The 16,684-nt window shown below is 37.7% G+C and overlaps 1 protein-coding gene across 1 annotated transcript in view; it reads right to left on the bottom strand.

Moving 5' to 3' along the window:
- LOC107555987 (arf-GAP with coiled-coil, ANK repeat and PH domain-containing protein 3-like) overlaps positions 1-16,358 on the bottom strand; it is a 53,490-nt gene extending 37,132 nt beyond the window's left edge. Inside the window, exons 1-5 of the mRNA XM_016238951.1 lie at positions 16,344-16,358; positions 16,122-16,241; positions 15,984-16,037; positions 3,122-3,180; positions 2,833-3,016 (exon numbers count right to left, since the gene is read on the bottom strand). Coding sequence (XP_016094437.1) covers positions 2,833-3,016; positions 3,122-3,180; positions 15,984-16,037; positions 16,122-16,241; positions 16,344-16,358 — 432 coding nt within the window. The remainder of the gene's footprint in view (positions 1-2,832; positions 3,017-3,121; positions 3,181-15,983; positions 16,038-16,121; positions 16,242-16,343) is intronic.
- Positions 16,359-16,684: the final 326 nt, after the last annotated feature.

Raw genomic sequence — 16,684 nt, forward strand, 5'->3', positions numbered from 1 at the left:
TTTTTTGGCAAACTCTTTATTTAATGGGTTTACCATTAAAATTAAAACAGGGAAGAAATAGCATATTGTGTGATTACTCTTTTAAACAAAAATTGTAATAATTGTTGTAGTAGTCAGGGGTTAAAGCAAAAAAAAAATCTTTTGACTGAATTTTTCCTCGGCCAAACCTGTCACACACCCAGTTTAAGAGCGGTGTTTTTCTTCTTGTAATCAAGAGCACTTGTCCTCCTAATTAAAAAAAATTAAGGAGCACCTTCTGATCAATAATCAAAAATTCTGATAAAAAATTAGCCTTCCTAATATGAGGTGAAGTGATTTACAGGGACATTTTCTTTTTACCGTTTTGCAACTTCAGTGCAACGTTAGTGGATTGGGATCTATTGCAACTTAAGCAACATCTGCTGCTGCCTTACCTTTGAGAGACAACTGATGTGTGATTACTGAAGCAGCTCCAATTAGCAAGCGCTTTTGGAGTGAGAGTGAATTCCGCATTGATTGGTCAGACTCATGACTCCCAACAAATCAGATGAGCAGTGGGCGGAGACTGCTTTAGGCCACAGAGTGGTGAGTTCTGACAGGCTGCATCAGAGCCAAATAGCGCGTTTCAAAATTAAGTTATTTTATCGGTGAATCGGTTTTGAAAATGACCGATACCGATAATCATAAAAATGCTTAATATCTGCGCCGATTATCAGCCAGGCCGATAATCGGTCGACCCCTATTGTAGTCTACTCTTCCAGGAAACAGTCCTCCATAAAATGTGCTGCACACATCTGAATATTTGGGTTGAAGTGTTCTGGAACAGTGTTGTAAATACAACTTAACCACTGATTTCTAGTCGTGTCCTATTTTGGAAGGCCAAACAAAGTATTTTCACTTTCTCAACGAAACACACAGCGTTTTCACAACATGGCGGCACCGGCGGCAACAACAATGAAGTTATGCCTTCTTTCTTTGCATGAACATTTGGCGGCGTTATGCAAATCTTCCCACATCGTGACGTAAACATATGGGGGCGTGTTTAAACGAGGCATTTTAGGAGGGCGTGGACAAGTCTTAACTTTGATAAAGAATATCTCTTTGGGTTTGAGACTTTAGTCTTTGCAACTTTAGGGATCTTATCTATTCACGAACAGCTTGTAACACTCCAAAGAGAAAGAAAAACTTGAAATCGCATCATATGACCCCTTTAACAAAAAGGATTCAAACCTACAACCTTTGGTTTCCAACCCACTAAGCCATTTCACCACAAAGCTGTTATTTTTTATACAAACTAACAATTTTTGGCAGGGCAGAATCATGGTACAATGAGGCAAAAGGATCCTGAGATTTTTAGGGCCCCTGGCAGTGGCCCTCAATCCATTCTTGTCACTTTTAACCCACAATAACCAAATTTGTAGTCTTTTTAGACTTTAGATGGGGAAAACAAGCTATTCATGTGTCTAATTTCGTATGTCAGTGATCACACATGACCCTGCTCCACACAGTGGCCATTAGAGACACTGCAACCTGTTTTTGTCCTGATGCATTAACATATTAAATATATTTAACAGCCTCATGAAGCAGAAATGGTCTCAGATATCAGTTTAAATTAAACTTATGGCACAACATAATGGCTACTCGCCATTTCTCTGTAGTAAATGAAAAGCCCACCATTCTGCATTTGGTTTTTACCAAAACAGCTTTTATGGAGAAGGAAAATTAAATGTTTGTGGCCTAAATTTCACAAACAAAATTAAAGAACTGCAGTGTAAGTATATATATTTCTGAGTTGTGATACTAGACTTTTTTTGAAAAATGTTCCACACTGTAAAAAAATGACCAATATGTTATGTGTTTTTATATTACTTTAACTCATCAAAATAAGTTAAGCAATTTTCAGCTTTAAATTGTAAGTTGTACAAGATTCAACTCTTTTTTAAGTCAGTTTAATGTAATGTAAGTTTGATTGACTTACAAATTGTACAATGAACAAATTTAAAGGGGTCATATGATGCTTTTTTAAAGATCATTATTTTGTGTATTTGGTGTAACAGAATATGTTGACATGCTTTAATGTTCAAAAAACACATTATTTTTCAAATACTGTACATTATTGTAGGTCCTCTATGCCCCGCCTCTCTCAAACGCTTCGTTTTCTACAAAGTCCCTCCTTCCGACAAGCGCAGTCTGCTCTGATTGGCCAGCTGACCCAGTGCATTGCGATTGGCCGAACACCACAAGCACTCGTCGGAAATGTAACGCCCCTTACCATAATCACGAGCTTCATCTTTCAAAATAAATGAAAAGACCCCTTTAAGACAGCAACTTCTTTTTTTTATTTATTTATTTTTTGTCTACACATTGAAAGTCGGTGGGGCCCAAAACAACATTGGACCCCAATTACTTTTTTCAAAAATTGCTAATGATGTGAGGGTGATTACAATATTCACATTTTAAACTCTCCCTCTTAAAATTCCCTGTTTTCATCGTTTTGGATATTTTCCAAATTTATATTTTCCATGCCATTTTATTGAGTTCATCCAAAAATGAAAATTCTGTCATTATTCACTCACTCTCAAGCTGTTCCATTTTCTTCTTCTTCTGCTGAACACAAAAAAGAATTGGAAACACAACAGTTGATGGTCCCCATTGACTTCCACAGTATTTTTCCCATACTATGGAAGCCAATGGGGACCATCAACTATTTGTTTACCAACTTTCTTCAAAATATCTTCTTTTATGTCCCCAAAAAAGAAAGCCACTCATACAGGTTTGTAACAGCTTAAGGGGGGAGTAACTGATGACAGAATTGTCATTTTTGGGTGAACTATCACTTTTATTTTGAAATACCTGTAACACGTAGTCCAGGGCGAGGTGTCGGAAGCACTTCCGGGTGGTGATGAGGGTGCTGGTGGCCTCCTCCACCTCATGCGGTTTGCTGCGTGGTGCCTGTGCGTTCTTCACCTGGGCGATCTCCATATCCTCCCGCACCTTATCAAACTGCTTCTTCGTCTCTTTAAACTTCCGAACATCCCTGCGTATTGACACATAAAGAGACATGCTGCAGGGTATATATGACAGAGGGCAGGAAAAGGGTTAAAAACAGAAACAAGGTCAGGAGAAAGAATAAAGGACTCACTCCTTCACAAAATTATGCAACTGTTGCTTTACGGATCTCTGTGCCTGGTCGAACAGGATCTGTAAAAGATACAAAAGGAAAGCAAATGTATCTGTGTCAAACAGAAGAATATTGAGTGGGTAGAATGGTATTTTGTATAAAGCAGGGGGCAGTGGAAAGAGCCCTGACTTGTCACAGATGTTTTCTAATTGGGTAGGTATGATGTAGTGCACCGGTTCTTCATCCTGGTCCTCACGACCCCCCCCCCCACTCTGCACATTTTGTATGTTTCTCTTATTGCTTTAGAGGTTTCTTCCATTCAACCGTAAGTGCCCTGCGAAGTGGACATCACAGTGAACACTGTGTAGGGACCATGTCAATCAGAACACAGTTCATTAATGGAGCTCTCTTTTAATGAGCTGGTGATTTGAATCAGGTGTGTTAAACGGGAGACAGGATTAAGAACCCCTGATGTAGTTGTGTGTCTTTGTGAACGAACCTTTTAAGTGGACAAATTCTTCTTGTTCATTTCGACACTTCATTGGTCAACAAATTGGACAATCATTCATGTGATTTAATCTTGTTCACGGTTCAGTTTTGTGAACAATTCAATGACTCTAAAACTTATAATACTAAAAGACACTCACTTGTCGCCACCTACTGGCATAACAATGTAATATTTTAGTTTATTTTTTTAAAGAAATTAATACTTTTATTCAGCAATGACATGATGAAGCTGTTCTTTTGAACATTCAATTCAAATAATTATTTTTAAATGTGCAGTTTACACAAAAAATTGGAAGCAGTGCAACTGTTTTCAACATTGATAATAGTAAATGTTTTAGCATATTAGAATGATTTCTGAAGGATCATGTGACACTGAAGACTGGAATAATGATACTGAAAATTCAGCTTTGCATCACAGGAATTGATTGCATTTCAAAGTTTATTAAAATATATTAAAACATTTTAAATTGTAATAATATTTCACAATATTAATATTTTGATCAAATAATGCAGATTTTGTGAGCAAAAATCAATAGTTATTAATTAGTGTCATTACTATATTACAGTCCAGCGCACTACAGAGACTGCTAGAGCAATCCTTCACATATATGTATTGAAAACAAACAATTAGACCTAAATGTAAAGTAGTGTAAAAACTATGCTCAATTAGGACCAAAATCTAAAATTATGCCTACATTTCTGTGCATGAAATGCAGTTTTTAGTTAGTAGCAATAGCCAGCCAAAGGCTTTGAAAACCATTCTGGCTGTAGGCTAGTTGAATACTAAGGGTGCACTTCTCTGAAATCACCAGCAGATGGCAAAGCAGATGCAGCTCTGTTCCTGTAAACCCAAAAGACTGCACCAGAGCCCCACACCCATCTCTCACCCTCTCACAGTTGGTCACGGTGGGCGACTGCAGGTCAAGGGTTAAATAGGTCACAGATGCATTGCACAGGATGGATGCTGGCAGACAGTGGCATCTTCCAGGACACGACAGGCAAACACAGCGTCATGCATGAGAATACAATCTGCACATGCTCATGCAGTCAAGCCCTGGGGGTCTTGCAAGTAAGGTCACAAGAATGAAGGCGTGTCAGTGCCAGGGTCACTGTGGATCATACATGATGTCAGCAGAACGAAACTAGAGGAAAAGCTTTACGCTGCAATCATCTCAATTCTGGTCACAGACGCAGCAGCTTTATGGCAGCGATAAGCTGCAACGAGAGCACATGTGACAGAGCATGTCACATGGAACAGGAGGGCAACATGTCTTGAGGGTAAAGCTGGCATGCGAGGGAGGAAGAGAGAGAGGGAGTACAGGGAAAAGCAGAAGCAGAAAAGCTTAGAGATTTGCATTTTGCTCAGTTCCATCAATTCCCAGCCTTTGCATTTTGCAAAGGACTAGACTAGAATCAGCGTTTTCCATCCATCCACCTCAAATGTCCCAATTCTCTCATCAGTGATGTTTGCTAAGTCAAGCATCATTATTACTGCTGCTCAGACTTAAAGATATGAACATTCCCTGAACCCTTATGCCTAAAGTATACCCCAGTTTTCACATTTACACAAAATTTCAGCATAGTATAAACCAGATTTTTCTCTCTACAGATTTATGCTCAGCTCACACTAATTAGTTTGTCCATAAGGTGGCAACACTAACCCAACAGTAACAACTCGACACTATAGACTGTAAAAAAAAAAAAAAAAAAAATGGACGATGCATCTCCACTTCCTTCCATCGTAGTAATGATGTCATTAGGAGGCGGAGTCTGCACAGTCGTGATTATGACATGGAGCCGCGGTATCAAGGTCACGCCCATATTCCTGCAAACCAGTGGCGGCTCGTCGGGGGAGCCAGGGGAGGCACAGCTTCCCCAAAATTTTGAGGTGAAAATGGGAGGAAGACGATTTAATGTTAATAAAATTCACAATTAATTTCAGTTCATATCTCAGCGCGTGTATTTTTTGTTTGTAATTTCACAGCTGTAATACCATAACATGTTACTGAAGTTGGAAAGCGCCGCTTTTCTATCGCGAATGTGCCGAATCTGCTGATGTAATTACAACCGCTAATGATAGAGAAGGGGAGGGGGAGGCCGGGGGAGAGCGGAGCTCTCGTGCCTCCGTTGGTAAAAAAAAAATTAGCCAATCAGCATCGAGTGTTCACTTTCAGCGCTGAGGAGTGTTGAGAAAAGAAACCTCGTAGGGGAGGCTAGCCTCCCTTCTGGTATACCAACCAATCACCATAGAGACGTAAATTACGTGATATTAGTTTGAACGTCTCCCGCTGTGCTGATAATGTACCAAGTACTTACGAGTAGCGATATTGAATATTTGATCGCCAACAGATTTACCAAGCTGGGAAAACAAGCCCTATTTAAAATTAAAGGCAACCATTGCATTGTAATCACGATCCAAAAAAAAATATATATAAAGATATATATATATTTTCGAAATTTCAAGCAAAAACAGAGTGGTCTGATTTTAGCTCTGCGAAATTATGCTACATAAAACATCTGAATGAAACAAAAACAGCAGGTGTGCTGTATTAAAACGGAAATTCACTCTCTGCCAGCAGGTGGCGCTTCTGGAACAGCAGCAATACTGCATTTCCTTAGGGTGCGTTTTCACACTAGCACTTTTGGTGCGCACCCGGGTTTGAGTGACGTCAGAGTTCGGTTCGTTTGGATGATGTGAATGCTGTCTTCCGAACTCGGGTGCGCACCCGCGAACCGTACCCCAGTCCGCTTAAGAAGGGTGGTCTGGGGTACGGTTCAAGTGAACTCCGGTATGGTTCGCTGCTGATGTGAACGCAATCGTACCAAATCACGGAAGTGAACCGCTATTAATGACGTATTATTTGTCTCACGATTGTTTGAACAAAATGAGATTTAAGAAACTATAAATTAAAAGGTGTCCTTTTTTTGTTTCAAAATGCTGCAAAATGCGGCCTATGTCAAATAACAAATAAATAAAACTAATGAAAGAAATCTCTCTGAAATCTCATACTAAGACTTTGCCTGTGCTCTTTCTATTTAAAATTAAAGGCAACCATTGCATTGTAATCACGATCCAAAAAAAAATATATATAAAGATATATATATATTTTCGAAATTTCAAGCAAAAACAGAGTGGTCTGATTTTAGCTCTGCGAAATTATGCTACATAAAACATCTGAATGAAACAAAAACAGCAGGTGTGCTGTATTAAAACGGAAATTCACTCTCTGCCAGCAGGTGGCGCTTCTGGAACAGCAGCAATACTGCATTTCCTTAGGGTGCGTTTTCACACTAGCACTTTTGGTGCGCACCCGGGTTTGAGTGACGTCAGAGTTCGGTTCGTTTGGATGATGTGAATGCTGTCTTCCGAACTCGGGTGCGCACCCGCGAACCGTACTCCAGTCCGCTTAAGAAGGGTGGTCTGGGGTACGGTTCAAGTGAACTCCGGTATGGTTCGCTGCTGATGTGAACGCAATCGTGCCAAATCACGGAAGTGAACCGCTATTAATGACGTATTATTTATTAAAAATGTGTGTTTGTGTGTGTTTCACTCACTTTCTTGATGAGCGTGACTGACGCTCTGCAAGCAGAGAGCTGTATATCTCATTTCTGTTCACCTTCAGAGTACTATAGATCATTTGCAGTACATTCGTAAGACAGACGTAAGTGCCGTTATGTACTGAAGCTTTGGAAACAAAACCAACGGTTCAAAAACAAATATAAAATTGAAGAGAGCCTTGCTACGCATTTTGCCGTCTTCTCCTGCGCCATCGTTACTAAGCAACGGGGTAAACCGCTGCTGGCTTGACGACGCAAACGAACCACAGTTCGGACCCAAATAATATAATGTGAACACTGTCCAGCGGGGGCAGGGGGAGGGGGGAGCAATCAAACTCTGGTTCGGACCAAGCAATCGAACCAAGTGTGAAAGCACCCTTAGTTACCGCTGTAAACACAGCAGCACTGCACTACTTTAATATGTATTATATGGAGGACACCATCTAAACTTTTCTGAAGGCAGTCAGTTCCCCTCAGAGATACATTCATATAAACCCTCAGCCCCAAATGTATTGCTATTCATTTAATGAATGAATGAAATTTAATCTCAGTCGACTTGAATCGTCACATATATTTATCAATTTTCAACTGGCTCGGGGTGCATTGTTACGTCCCAAATCAAATAACTACAACCAAACTTATTTGCAAAACAAACACTTGAACATACATCAGATTTAGATTTTAGGTCATATCGTCCCGCCCTACGAGGAGGAACAAATACTAGTGGACTATATTAGTGGACTAATGTGGGGAATAGTGAATAAGGGTATGGGGGTGATTTTGAACATGGCACAAGTGCACGCAACGTAAAGTTTAGTGAGTAGACGTCCTATGTAATAAACTTCAGCAACACTAGTTTTTTGTTCCTGGTTGGCATTAAAATAGGCAACCCCCCCCCACAAAACAAATCTCTTTTTAAACCACACAACAGTCTAAGAAAGACATCAAGAGTCTGAGGATGACTGACTGTCGGCGACTCAGAGAGAGACTGAGGAAGATCTGAATGAGCCGACTGAGTGAGAGGAGGTTTAATCGTGCCCTGTAGCCCAATGTACGTGTGCTAGTGTCCCTCAGAAAGCACAGGCCTTTTATGTAGCGCCAGAGTGCTAAGAGTCAGTGAAGCATCACAGTCACTGAGATGGAGAAGAGAGGAGCTTCTGCAAGCCCTTCAGCAGTGGAACAAAAGAGGATGAGAGAACGGAAGAAAGAATGAAAGCATTAACTGGGAACTTCTTCAACTTCAGGCACTTTTATGTCTCAGGGGTTGAGGTTTATTAAATGAACAACAAATACATTTGAATAAACTTTTGTTCGTTATATACAGTCAAACCAAAAATTATTCAGACACCAGATATCATTTTTGATATCTTTTTACTAGCGCGTGCAGGACACTATAGTTCATTTATGTAAGTGAGGATAGCAAAATAAAGTATAAAATAAAAATTGACTTTGACTTGACCATGTTTTGCTTAAGTGTTTTTCTTTAATTGCTAATGCGACCTTTTTACACCACAGACTGAACAAAATGAAGCATTGCTTGGTAATTGGTTGACCTAAATTGGTATGTAATTGTGTACTTAAATTTAACAGCTGAATAATTTTGGTTGATTGTAATCCATTACACACCTTTCTATCAAAGTTATCTGACATTATCAAGATGAGTTTAACTGAGTTCGTCATATTTTACTACCATTTTCTAATCTATAGCGAATAAACTGTGATAATGTGAGAAATGTTGAAGGTGTCTGAATAAATTTTGGTTGGACCATATATCATTATGCCTTTGTCATTTATTTTTGGACATTTTTAGTAGTCAAATTAAATATAGTAGTGAAAGAGAGAAAAGTTTTTAAAACTTTAATTTTCTAAAAGTTCATCAGTGAAGAAGCACTAAATACAATGCAGGCCGCAGAGAATGTCTGACCGAGGAATATCAGATGGTAACCTCCTTTTCTCTGGAGCAGTAATGGAAGTGACACGCTTTGGAGGCAGACAGCATGTTCAGCACTTGGCTGCAAGCTGTTGGAATGGTCTGCATGTGACTCTGAACTGCCTGCTCAGCTTTTGACTTCCTGCATAAAAAAAATTAATTAAAAAAACCTGTTCCATACGAGAACACTTTACAGAGCCTGGTTGCCAAACGGCTGGGCCGTTCATGAACTGTATACTTAAATTAGTTTAATTCAAAAAATGTGTTGCAGAAAGCATGCTGAAACATCGCAGGAAGAGTACAAGATCAATGACGCCGGTCAAAGGGTTCTGTGTTGCTTTCAAGTGGAAAGAAAGCAAACTGGCTTTCAGACCCTCAGTTGTGGTAAAACAAAAATGAAAATCTTGAAATGATAAAGAGTATTAGCCGATTCTTACTTCGGGAAATGTGCATGTTACATAATGGAGCAATAGTCGAGGTCTGGAGATTTTAGCAGGAAGTAAAGAGCAAAGTCGATGCCCTCAAAGGCAACAAAGTTGTATACTTCTTTAGCGTGCGTCGTGGTACTGTTGTGAACATGCAGCGTCGAAGACTGACACGGAAGAGAAGAAATTGTTGAAGAAAGTCAATATATTTGTTTTCTTTAAGCACAAAAAGTTTTCTTGTAGCTGAAGAGAGGAGCTTCTGCAAGCCCTTCAGCAGTGGAACAAAAGAGGATGAGAGAACGGAAGAAAGAATGAAAGCATTAACTGGGAACTTCTTCAACTTCAGGCACTTTTATGTCTCAAGGGTTGAGGTTTATTAAATGAACAACAAATACATTTGAATAAACTTTTGTTCGTTATATACAGTCAAACCAAAAATTATTCAGACACCAGATATCATTTTTGATATCTTTTTACTAGCGCGTGCAGGACACTATAGTTCATTTATGTAAGTGAGGATAGCAAAATAAAGTATAAAATAAAAATTGACTTTGACTTGACCATGTTTTGCTTAAGTGTTTTTCTTTAATTGCTAATGCGACCTTTTTACACCACAGACTGAACAAAATGAAGCATTGCTTGGTAATTGGTTGACCTAAATTGGTATGTAATTGTGTACTTAAATTTAACAGCTGAATAATTTTGGTTGATTGTAATCCATTACACACCTTTCTATCAAAGTTATCTGACATTATCAAGATGAGTTTAACTGAGTTCGTCATATTTTACTACCATTTTCTAATCTATAGCGAATAAACTGTGATAATGTGAGAAATGTTGAAGGTGTCTGAATAAATTTTGGTTGGACCATATATCATTATGCCTTTGTCATTTATTTTTGGACATTTTTAGTAGTCAAATTAAATATAGTAGTGAAAGAGAGAAAAGTTTTTAAAACTTTAATTTTCTAAAAGTTCATCAGTGAAGAAGCACTAAATACAATGCAGGCCGCAGAGAATGTCTGACCGAGGAATATCAGATGGTAACCTCCTTTTCTCTGGAGCAGTAATGGAAGTGACACGCTTTGGAGGCAGACAGCATGTTCAGCACTTGGCTGCAAGCTGTTGGAATGGTCTGCATGTGACTCTGAACTGCCTGCTCAGCTTTTGACTTCCTGCATAAAAAAAATTAATTAAAAAAACCTGTTCCATACGAGAACACTTTACAGAGCCTGGTTGCCAAACGGCTGGGCCGTTCATGAACTGTATACTTAAATTAGTTTAATTCAAAAAATGTGTTGCAGAAAGCATGCTGAAACATCGCAGGAAGAGTACAAGATCAATGACGCCGGTCAAAGGGTTCTGTGTTGCTTTCAAGTGGAAAGAAAGCAAACTGGCTTTCAGACCCTCAGTTGTGGTAAAACAAAAATGAAAATCTTGAAATGATAAAGAGTATTAGCCGATTCTTACTTCGGGAAATGTGCATGTTACATAATGGAGCAATAGTCGAGGTCTGGAGATTTTAGCAGGAAGTAAAGAGCAAAGTCGATGCCCTCAAAGGCAACAAAGTTGTATACTTCTTTAGCGTGCGTCGTGGTACTGTTGTGAACATGCAGCGTCGAAGACTGACACGGAAGAGAAGAAATTGTTGAAGAAAGTCAATATATTTGTTTTCTTTAAGCACAAAAAGTTTTCTTGTAGCTTCATAATGTTACGGTTGAACCCTTGATGTCACATTGACTATTTTAACGATGTCCATACCACCTTTTTGGGCCTTGAACGTGTCAGTTGCGTTGCTGTCTATGGAGGGTCAAAAAGCTCTCGGATTTCATCAAAAATGCCTTAATTTGTGTTCTGAAGATGAACGAAGGTCTTATGGGTTTGGAATGACATAAGTGAGTAATTAATGACAGAATTTTCATTTTTGGGTGAACTGTTCCTTTAAGTTTAAAAATATAAAATAATTTTCCCAGGGAAAAAATAACAGATTGAGACTTTGAACTTTGCCAGCATCTGATAATGTTCCACAAATCCACTATAACGGAAAATAACACATTGAGAAATGGCTCTAGTGATGAAATATATCATTTAAAAGCATCAAAACTTAGAAGAAAAACATTAGACTTCAAAATGAGCACTTTTAAATCAGGTTAGGTTGAACCCTTGATGTCACATTGACTATTTTAACGATGTCCATACTACCTTTTTGGGCCTTGAACGTGTCAGTTGCGTTGCTGTCTATGGAGGGTCAAAAAGCTCTCGGATTTCATCAAAAATGCCTTAATTTGTGTTCTGAAGATGAACGAAGGTCTTATGGGTTTGGAATGATCACAGTAAGTAGTTTTGGAAGGCTTTTGGAAGATGTTTCCCCACTTTATATCTTATTGTCATCTTTAAGCTAAACCAAACTCCACTGATAGCAAGAGTCAATATAGCCTGGATCTTGTAAATTGTGTAATCTGGTGGTTTAGTTTCTAGCTGCATGTCTTTAATGTTTCTACATCATGTATTCTTTAAATTACATTTCTGTAATTATTCCCATTTTATTCCAAATCCTATGACTTTCTTTCTTGTGTTGAACACTAAAGTGAAATTTTGAAGAATTGTATTGCTCGTTCTTTTCCATGAAGTTACGATTAACAGAGACTGAAACTTTAAAGGGATAGTTCACCCAAAAATGAAAATTCTGCCATTAATTTCTCACCCTCATGTCGTTTCAAACCTGTAAGACCTTCGTTCATCTTCGGAACAGCAATGCAACTATTACGTTCAAGGCCCAGAAAGGTAGTAAGGACATCGATAAAATAATCAATGTGACATCAGTGGTTCAACCTTAAGAAAACAAAAATAACGACTTTATTCAACAATTTCTTCTTTTCTGCGTCAGTCTCCACTGCGCATTCATGAAAGCACCACAAATGCATGTGCGTGATGCTGCTGATGTTGTGGTACTGTCGTGAGTGTGCATAGAAATCTGACACGGAAGAAAATAATTTGTTGAATAAAGTCATTATTTTAGTTTTCTTTGTGTACAAAAAGTATTCTCATTGCTTCATAAAATTAAGGTTGAACCACTGATGTCACATGGACTATTTTTAAAATGTCCTACCTTTTTGGGCCTTGAACGTGTCAGTTGCGTTGCTGTCTATGGAGGGTCAAAAAGCTCTCGGATTTCATCAAAAATGCCTTAATTTGTGTTCTGAAGATGAACGAAGGTCTTATGGGTTTGGAATGACATAAGTGAGTAATTAATGACAGAATTTTCATTTTTGGGTGAACTGTTCCTTTAAGTTTAAAAATATAAAATAATTTTCCCAGGGAAAAAATAACAGATTGAGACTTTGAACTTTGCCAGCATCTGATAATGTTCCACAAATCCACTATAACGGAAAATAACACATTGAGAAATGGCTCTAGTGATGAAATATATCATTTAAAAGCATCAAAACTTAGAAGAAAAACATTAGACTTCAAAATGAGCACTTTTAAATCAGGTTTTTTTGTTTCAAAAGCTATGTCTCATTCTATTCCCTATGTTGTGAATCAGATACAGGCACTGACAAGAGCCTTATTCCACTGAACACTGAAATATGGCGTATCCTCAAATTTACTCCGCGTCAGAGAAAATAAAAATCTATATTTTCAGGACATGAACCTACTGTAGTGAGCAGAACTCATTGGATGTCATTGATGACAAAATTGGTGCAATGCGTCTTGAGGCACAAAGTTTGAAGTGTGCATATTCAAGATGTCTGACATAGATGAATCTACCCAGAAGCAGTGTTTGGCAGTCGGTATAACAGCACAGCTTCTGCAGGTATGACAACACTCCGTCAAGTTGAAGATGGCGGACGGCTTACGTATAGCGGCCATAGAAACAGTCGATGATAATGAGGCACCTACGTATATATATATATATATATATATATATATATATATATATATATGGTTGATAAAAGAAATTACATTATAAAACGGATAGTTCCAGTCCTTTATTCCGATTGGCTGAGCCACGTTCGAAGCTGTTGTAAATTATGCTACAAGCATACACCTTTGTTTACATTTGTGTGTTGCTCTGCAACCCCTTTGTTGGAACCACAACCGTTTCAGAGGAACTACATTGTTTGGCGGAAGAATAATGTTTTTATTAATATCATTACACTTTATTTGCTCTGTTTTATTTTGTGAAACCTTACTACGTATATGGAATAACTGTTTTATAACAACACCCTTTAGCTGTTATAAATTCACTGTAAACCACGGCTTCTTGGGGCTTATTGCTTTAGTGACTGTCGGCGCTGATAGCATCATGGTCATCACGCTGACATATAGCTCCATTGCGCTTTGGGCGTCCCGAGTTCGAGTCCTGGCTCAAGGACCTTTCCCGAGCCTGCCCCCATCTCTCTCCCACTTCACTTCCTGTCAACTAACTGTCCTGTCATAATAAAGGCTAAAAACGCACACAATGTGTCAATGAATCCTGATTTAAATAAAAAAAATTATATAATATCTGCCCTCCACCATCAGTGATTCACAGCATCCAGGGACTTGGCAGCGATGGGCGTCCTGGATTTATGAGGCAGGCAGACTAGATCCAGAGTAAAATGGCCAGGCTTCAGATTTATAGAGTGGCAGGCTAACAGCTTTGACCCGAGAAAAACAGGAGAGAGCAGGAACAAGAGGAGTGAATTATAGTAATGTTCTTTCAGCACACAGGCTTCATCTCTCGTTCCTACCATAGACAGACAGCTGTGTGTAAGAATCAAGAAGCACTGTTGTTACTGTAACTAGAATTATAAGTATTACAAATCTTTTTCATTACTTTGTTAAAGCTGAAATATAATATAAAATGAAATATAAAAATATCAATATTAGATGAAAAATGTAAATGAACTAAATTTAGTTCCCTTGGCAACTAACCAAAATAAAATAAGTTTAAGTACTAAAAATGTAATTACTAAAATGAAAACTGAAAGCCAATGAAAAAATGAAAGCCAAATAGATTAAAATTTTATTTTAAACTAATAAAAATGAAAAAAAGCCCATAATACAATTTTTTAAAACAAAGTAAAATTTAAATGAAAACTGAAAATATAAAAATAAAACCTAATTCAAAATATTAATGATATATAGTATGCTATAATAGTATATATATAAATATTATAAATATATAAGGCTGTCAAGAAGTAAGCACCTTGCCAAACAAACAACAAAAAATGTTTCTTACCTACCAAGAAAATATATTTTGCATTATTATTATTATTAATTTTCAAGATTTTAACACTTTTATTTAATTTTACAATTTTTATTATTAACTAGTGTACTACCAAAGTAGTACAATTATTTTTTACTATATTTAACGGTAAAAGATTTTGTGCATTTAAAAACGTTTAAAAATTGTAAAGCCATTATAATATTTTCTGTAGAACTATGACAGTTTTTAAAATGGTCCCCTAGTTCCCCTAAAAACACACACACACACACACACACACATTTTATTTATAAAAATAATTAAATTTTTTGGACTATTTTCTTAGATTTCTAAAGTTTTAGTAAACAAGTTCACTTGAGGGTGTGACCGTGACGTTTTTCTGGTCAAGTGCAGGAATTCAGTGTTCACCGCAGTCATGTCTCACAAAAACAGTTTATCACAAGAATAAACTGAGTCTAATTACCCATAAAAGCAGCGAGAATGACCAAGAAACCCAGAGAACAAAGGAAACGTCGAACTCTTTCTGTTCAAATGCTGCTGATGCTACAAGCAGGAAGGGATCAGCAGTCTTTGGGCTGACAATTAAAAAGCCACAAGTCCTTTATACCACAGCCCTGGTATTTCCTCTTTCTTTAAAAGTGAAGGTGGCTGCGGTAACAGGAGACATGTAGAGTTTTGCACACTGATTGCCACTCTGTCTCTGTTTTCAATTACTCGATCCTCAAGAGCAGGAAAACACCCCAAAGACTCTTGCATGATGACGCAACTCAGTCTCAGATGAACCAGTAAATGTGATTATGAGTGGTTTCACATGTACAAACCATTTTACATTGATCTGTGGTGCTCAAGTTCGAATCCAGCTTGCAACATTTCCAATTCCTCCTTTAGTTCCTAAACATTTCCTGTCCTAACTATATTTACTTTTCAATAAAAGTGACAGAAAGGTCAAACATTTTGAAACTCAACACTAAGATGCCTTTTATGACTCTCCAAATGGCTTTTTTTGGGGGGAAAAAAACTAAAAAAACAAGCACATATGATGTGAAACACCCCGTGCTTCTGGGATGAGTTACACCCGACGGCACACGTAATATGGTTTCATAATAAAAACACCCATGAGAGAACTACACGCCCCGCCAGGTTACGGTAATATATGATGAATCATTATGACCTCGGACTGAAACGTGTGCATGTATGTTTTGTTATGGGACATGTGGCCATGCAGAGCGAGCCTGAGGGACATGTGTCTTACCATGTGATAGTTAACGATTTCCTGAAGGCTATCGCCACACTTTTCAAGACATTCCTGAAATGAAACAAATAATCAAAAAATCAACACAGCTCATGAAGGTGTGACTATTACTTGAGTCATTCAGAAATAAATACTTACTGAGATCATCTCCTCCTTTTTGCAGTGGTGAGACAGGTCTCGAATGCCGTTGACGAAGAGTTTATTGGCACTGATGTACACACGACCCGCTTCGATCATCCCGCTGCATAGCTTCACCAGCTGATGGACAGAGAGAGACAGATATACACAATTATATTTATCGAGCTTGAGTCTATTTCTGCTTCTCTCCACTTACTAAGCACAATCATCTGCAATATTTGCCTGCTGGTTATTCATCCTGGAATAAATTTTTATCTGGATACTTTAGATGTGTTGTGTAATAACAATTAATAACCATGATTATATTTTGATTATGATTTTTTTATTATATGATTATATTTTTAATTATATATGGTTATATTTTTTATTACATGATTATATTTTTGATTATATATGATTATATTTTGATTATATAATTTTATATTTTTTAACTTTCGTGAAAGCGCATCCTAATCTGACACAGAAGAGAAAAAGATAGCTGAATAAAGTTGCTATTTTTGTTTTCTTTGCGCACAAAATTTATTCTCGTAGCTTCATAAAATTACAGTTGAACCACTGATGCC

This window comes from Sinocyclocheilus grahami, unplaced genomic scaffold (assembly GCF_001515645.1).
Source record: "Sinocyclocheilus grahami isolate Dianchi unplaced genomic scaffold, SAMN03320097.WGS_v1.1 scaffold552.1, whole genome shotgun sequence".
Classification (NCBI taxonomy): domain Eukaryota; kingdom Metazoa; phylum Chordata; class Actinopteri; order Cypriniformes; family Cyprinidae; genus Sinocyclocheilus; species Sinocyclocheilus grahami.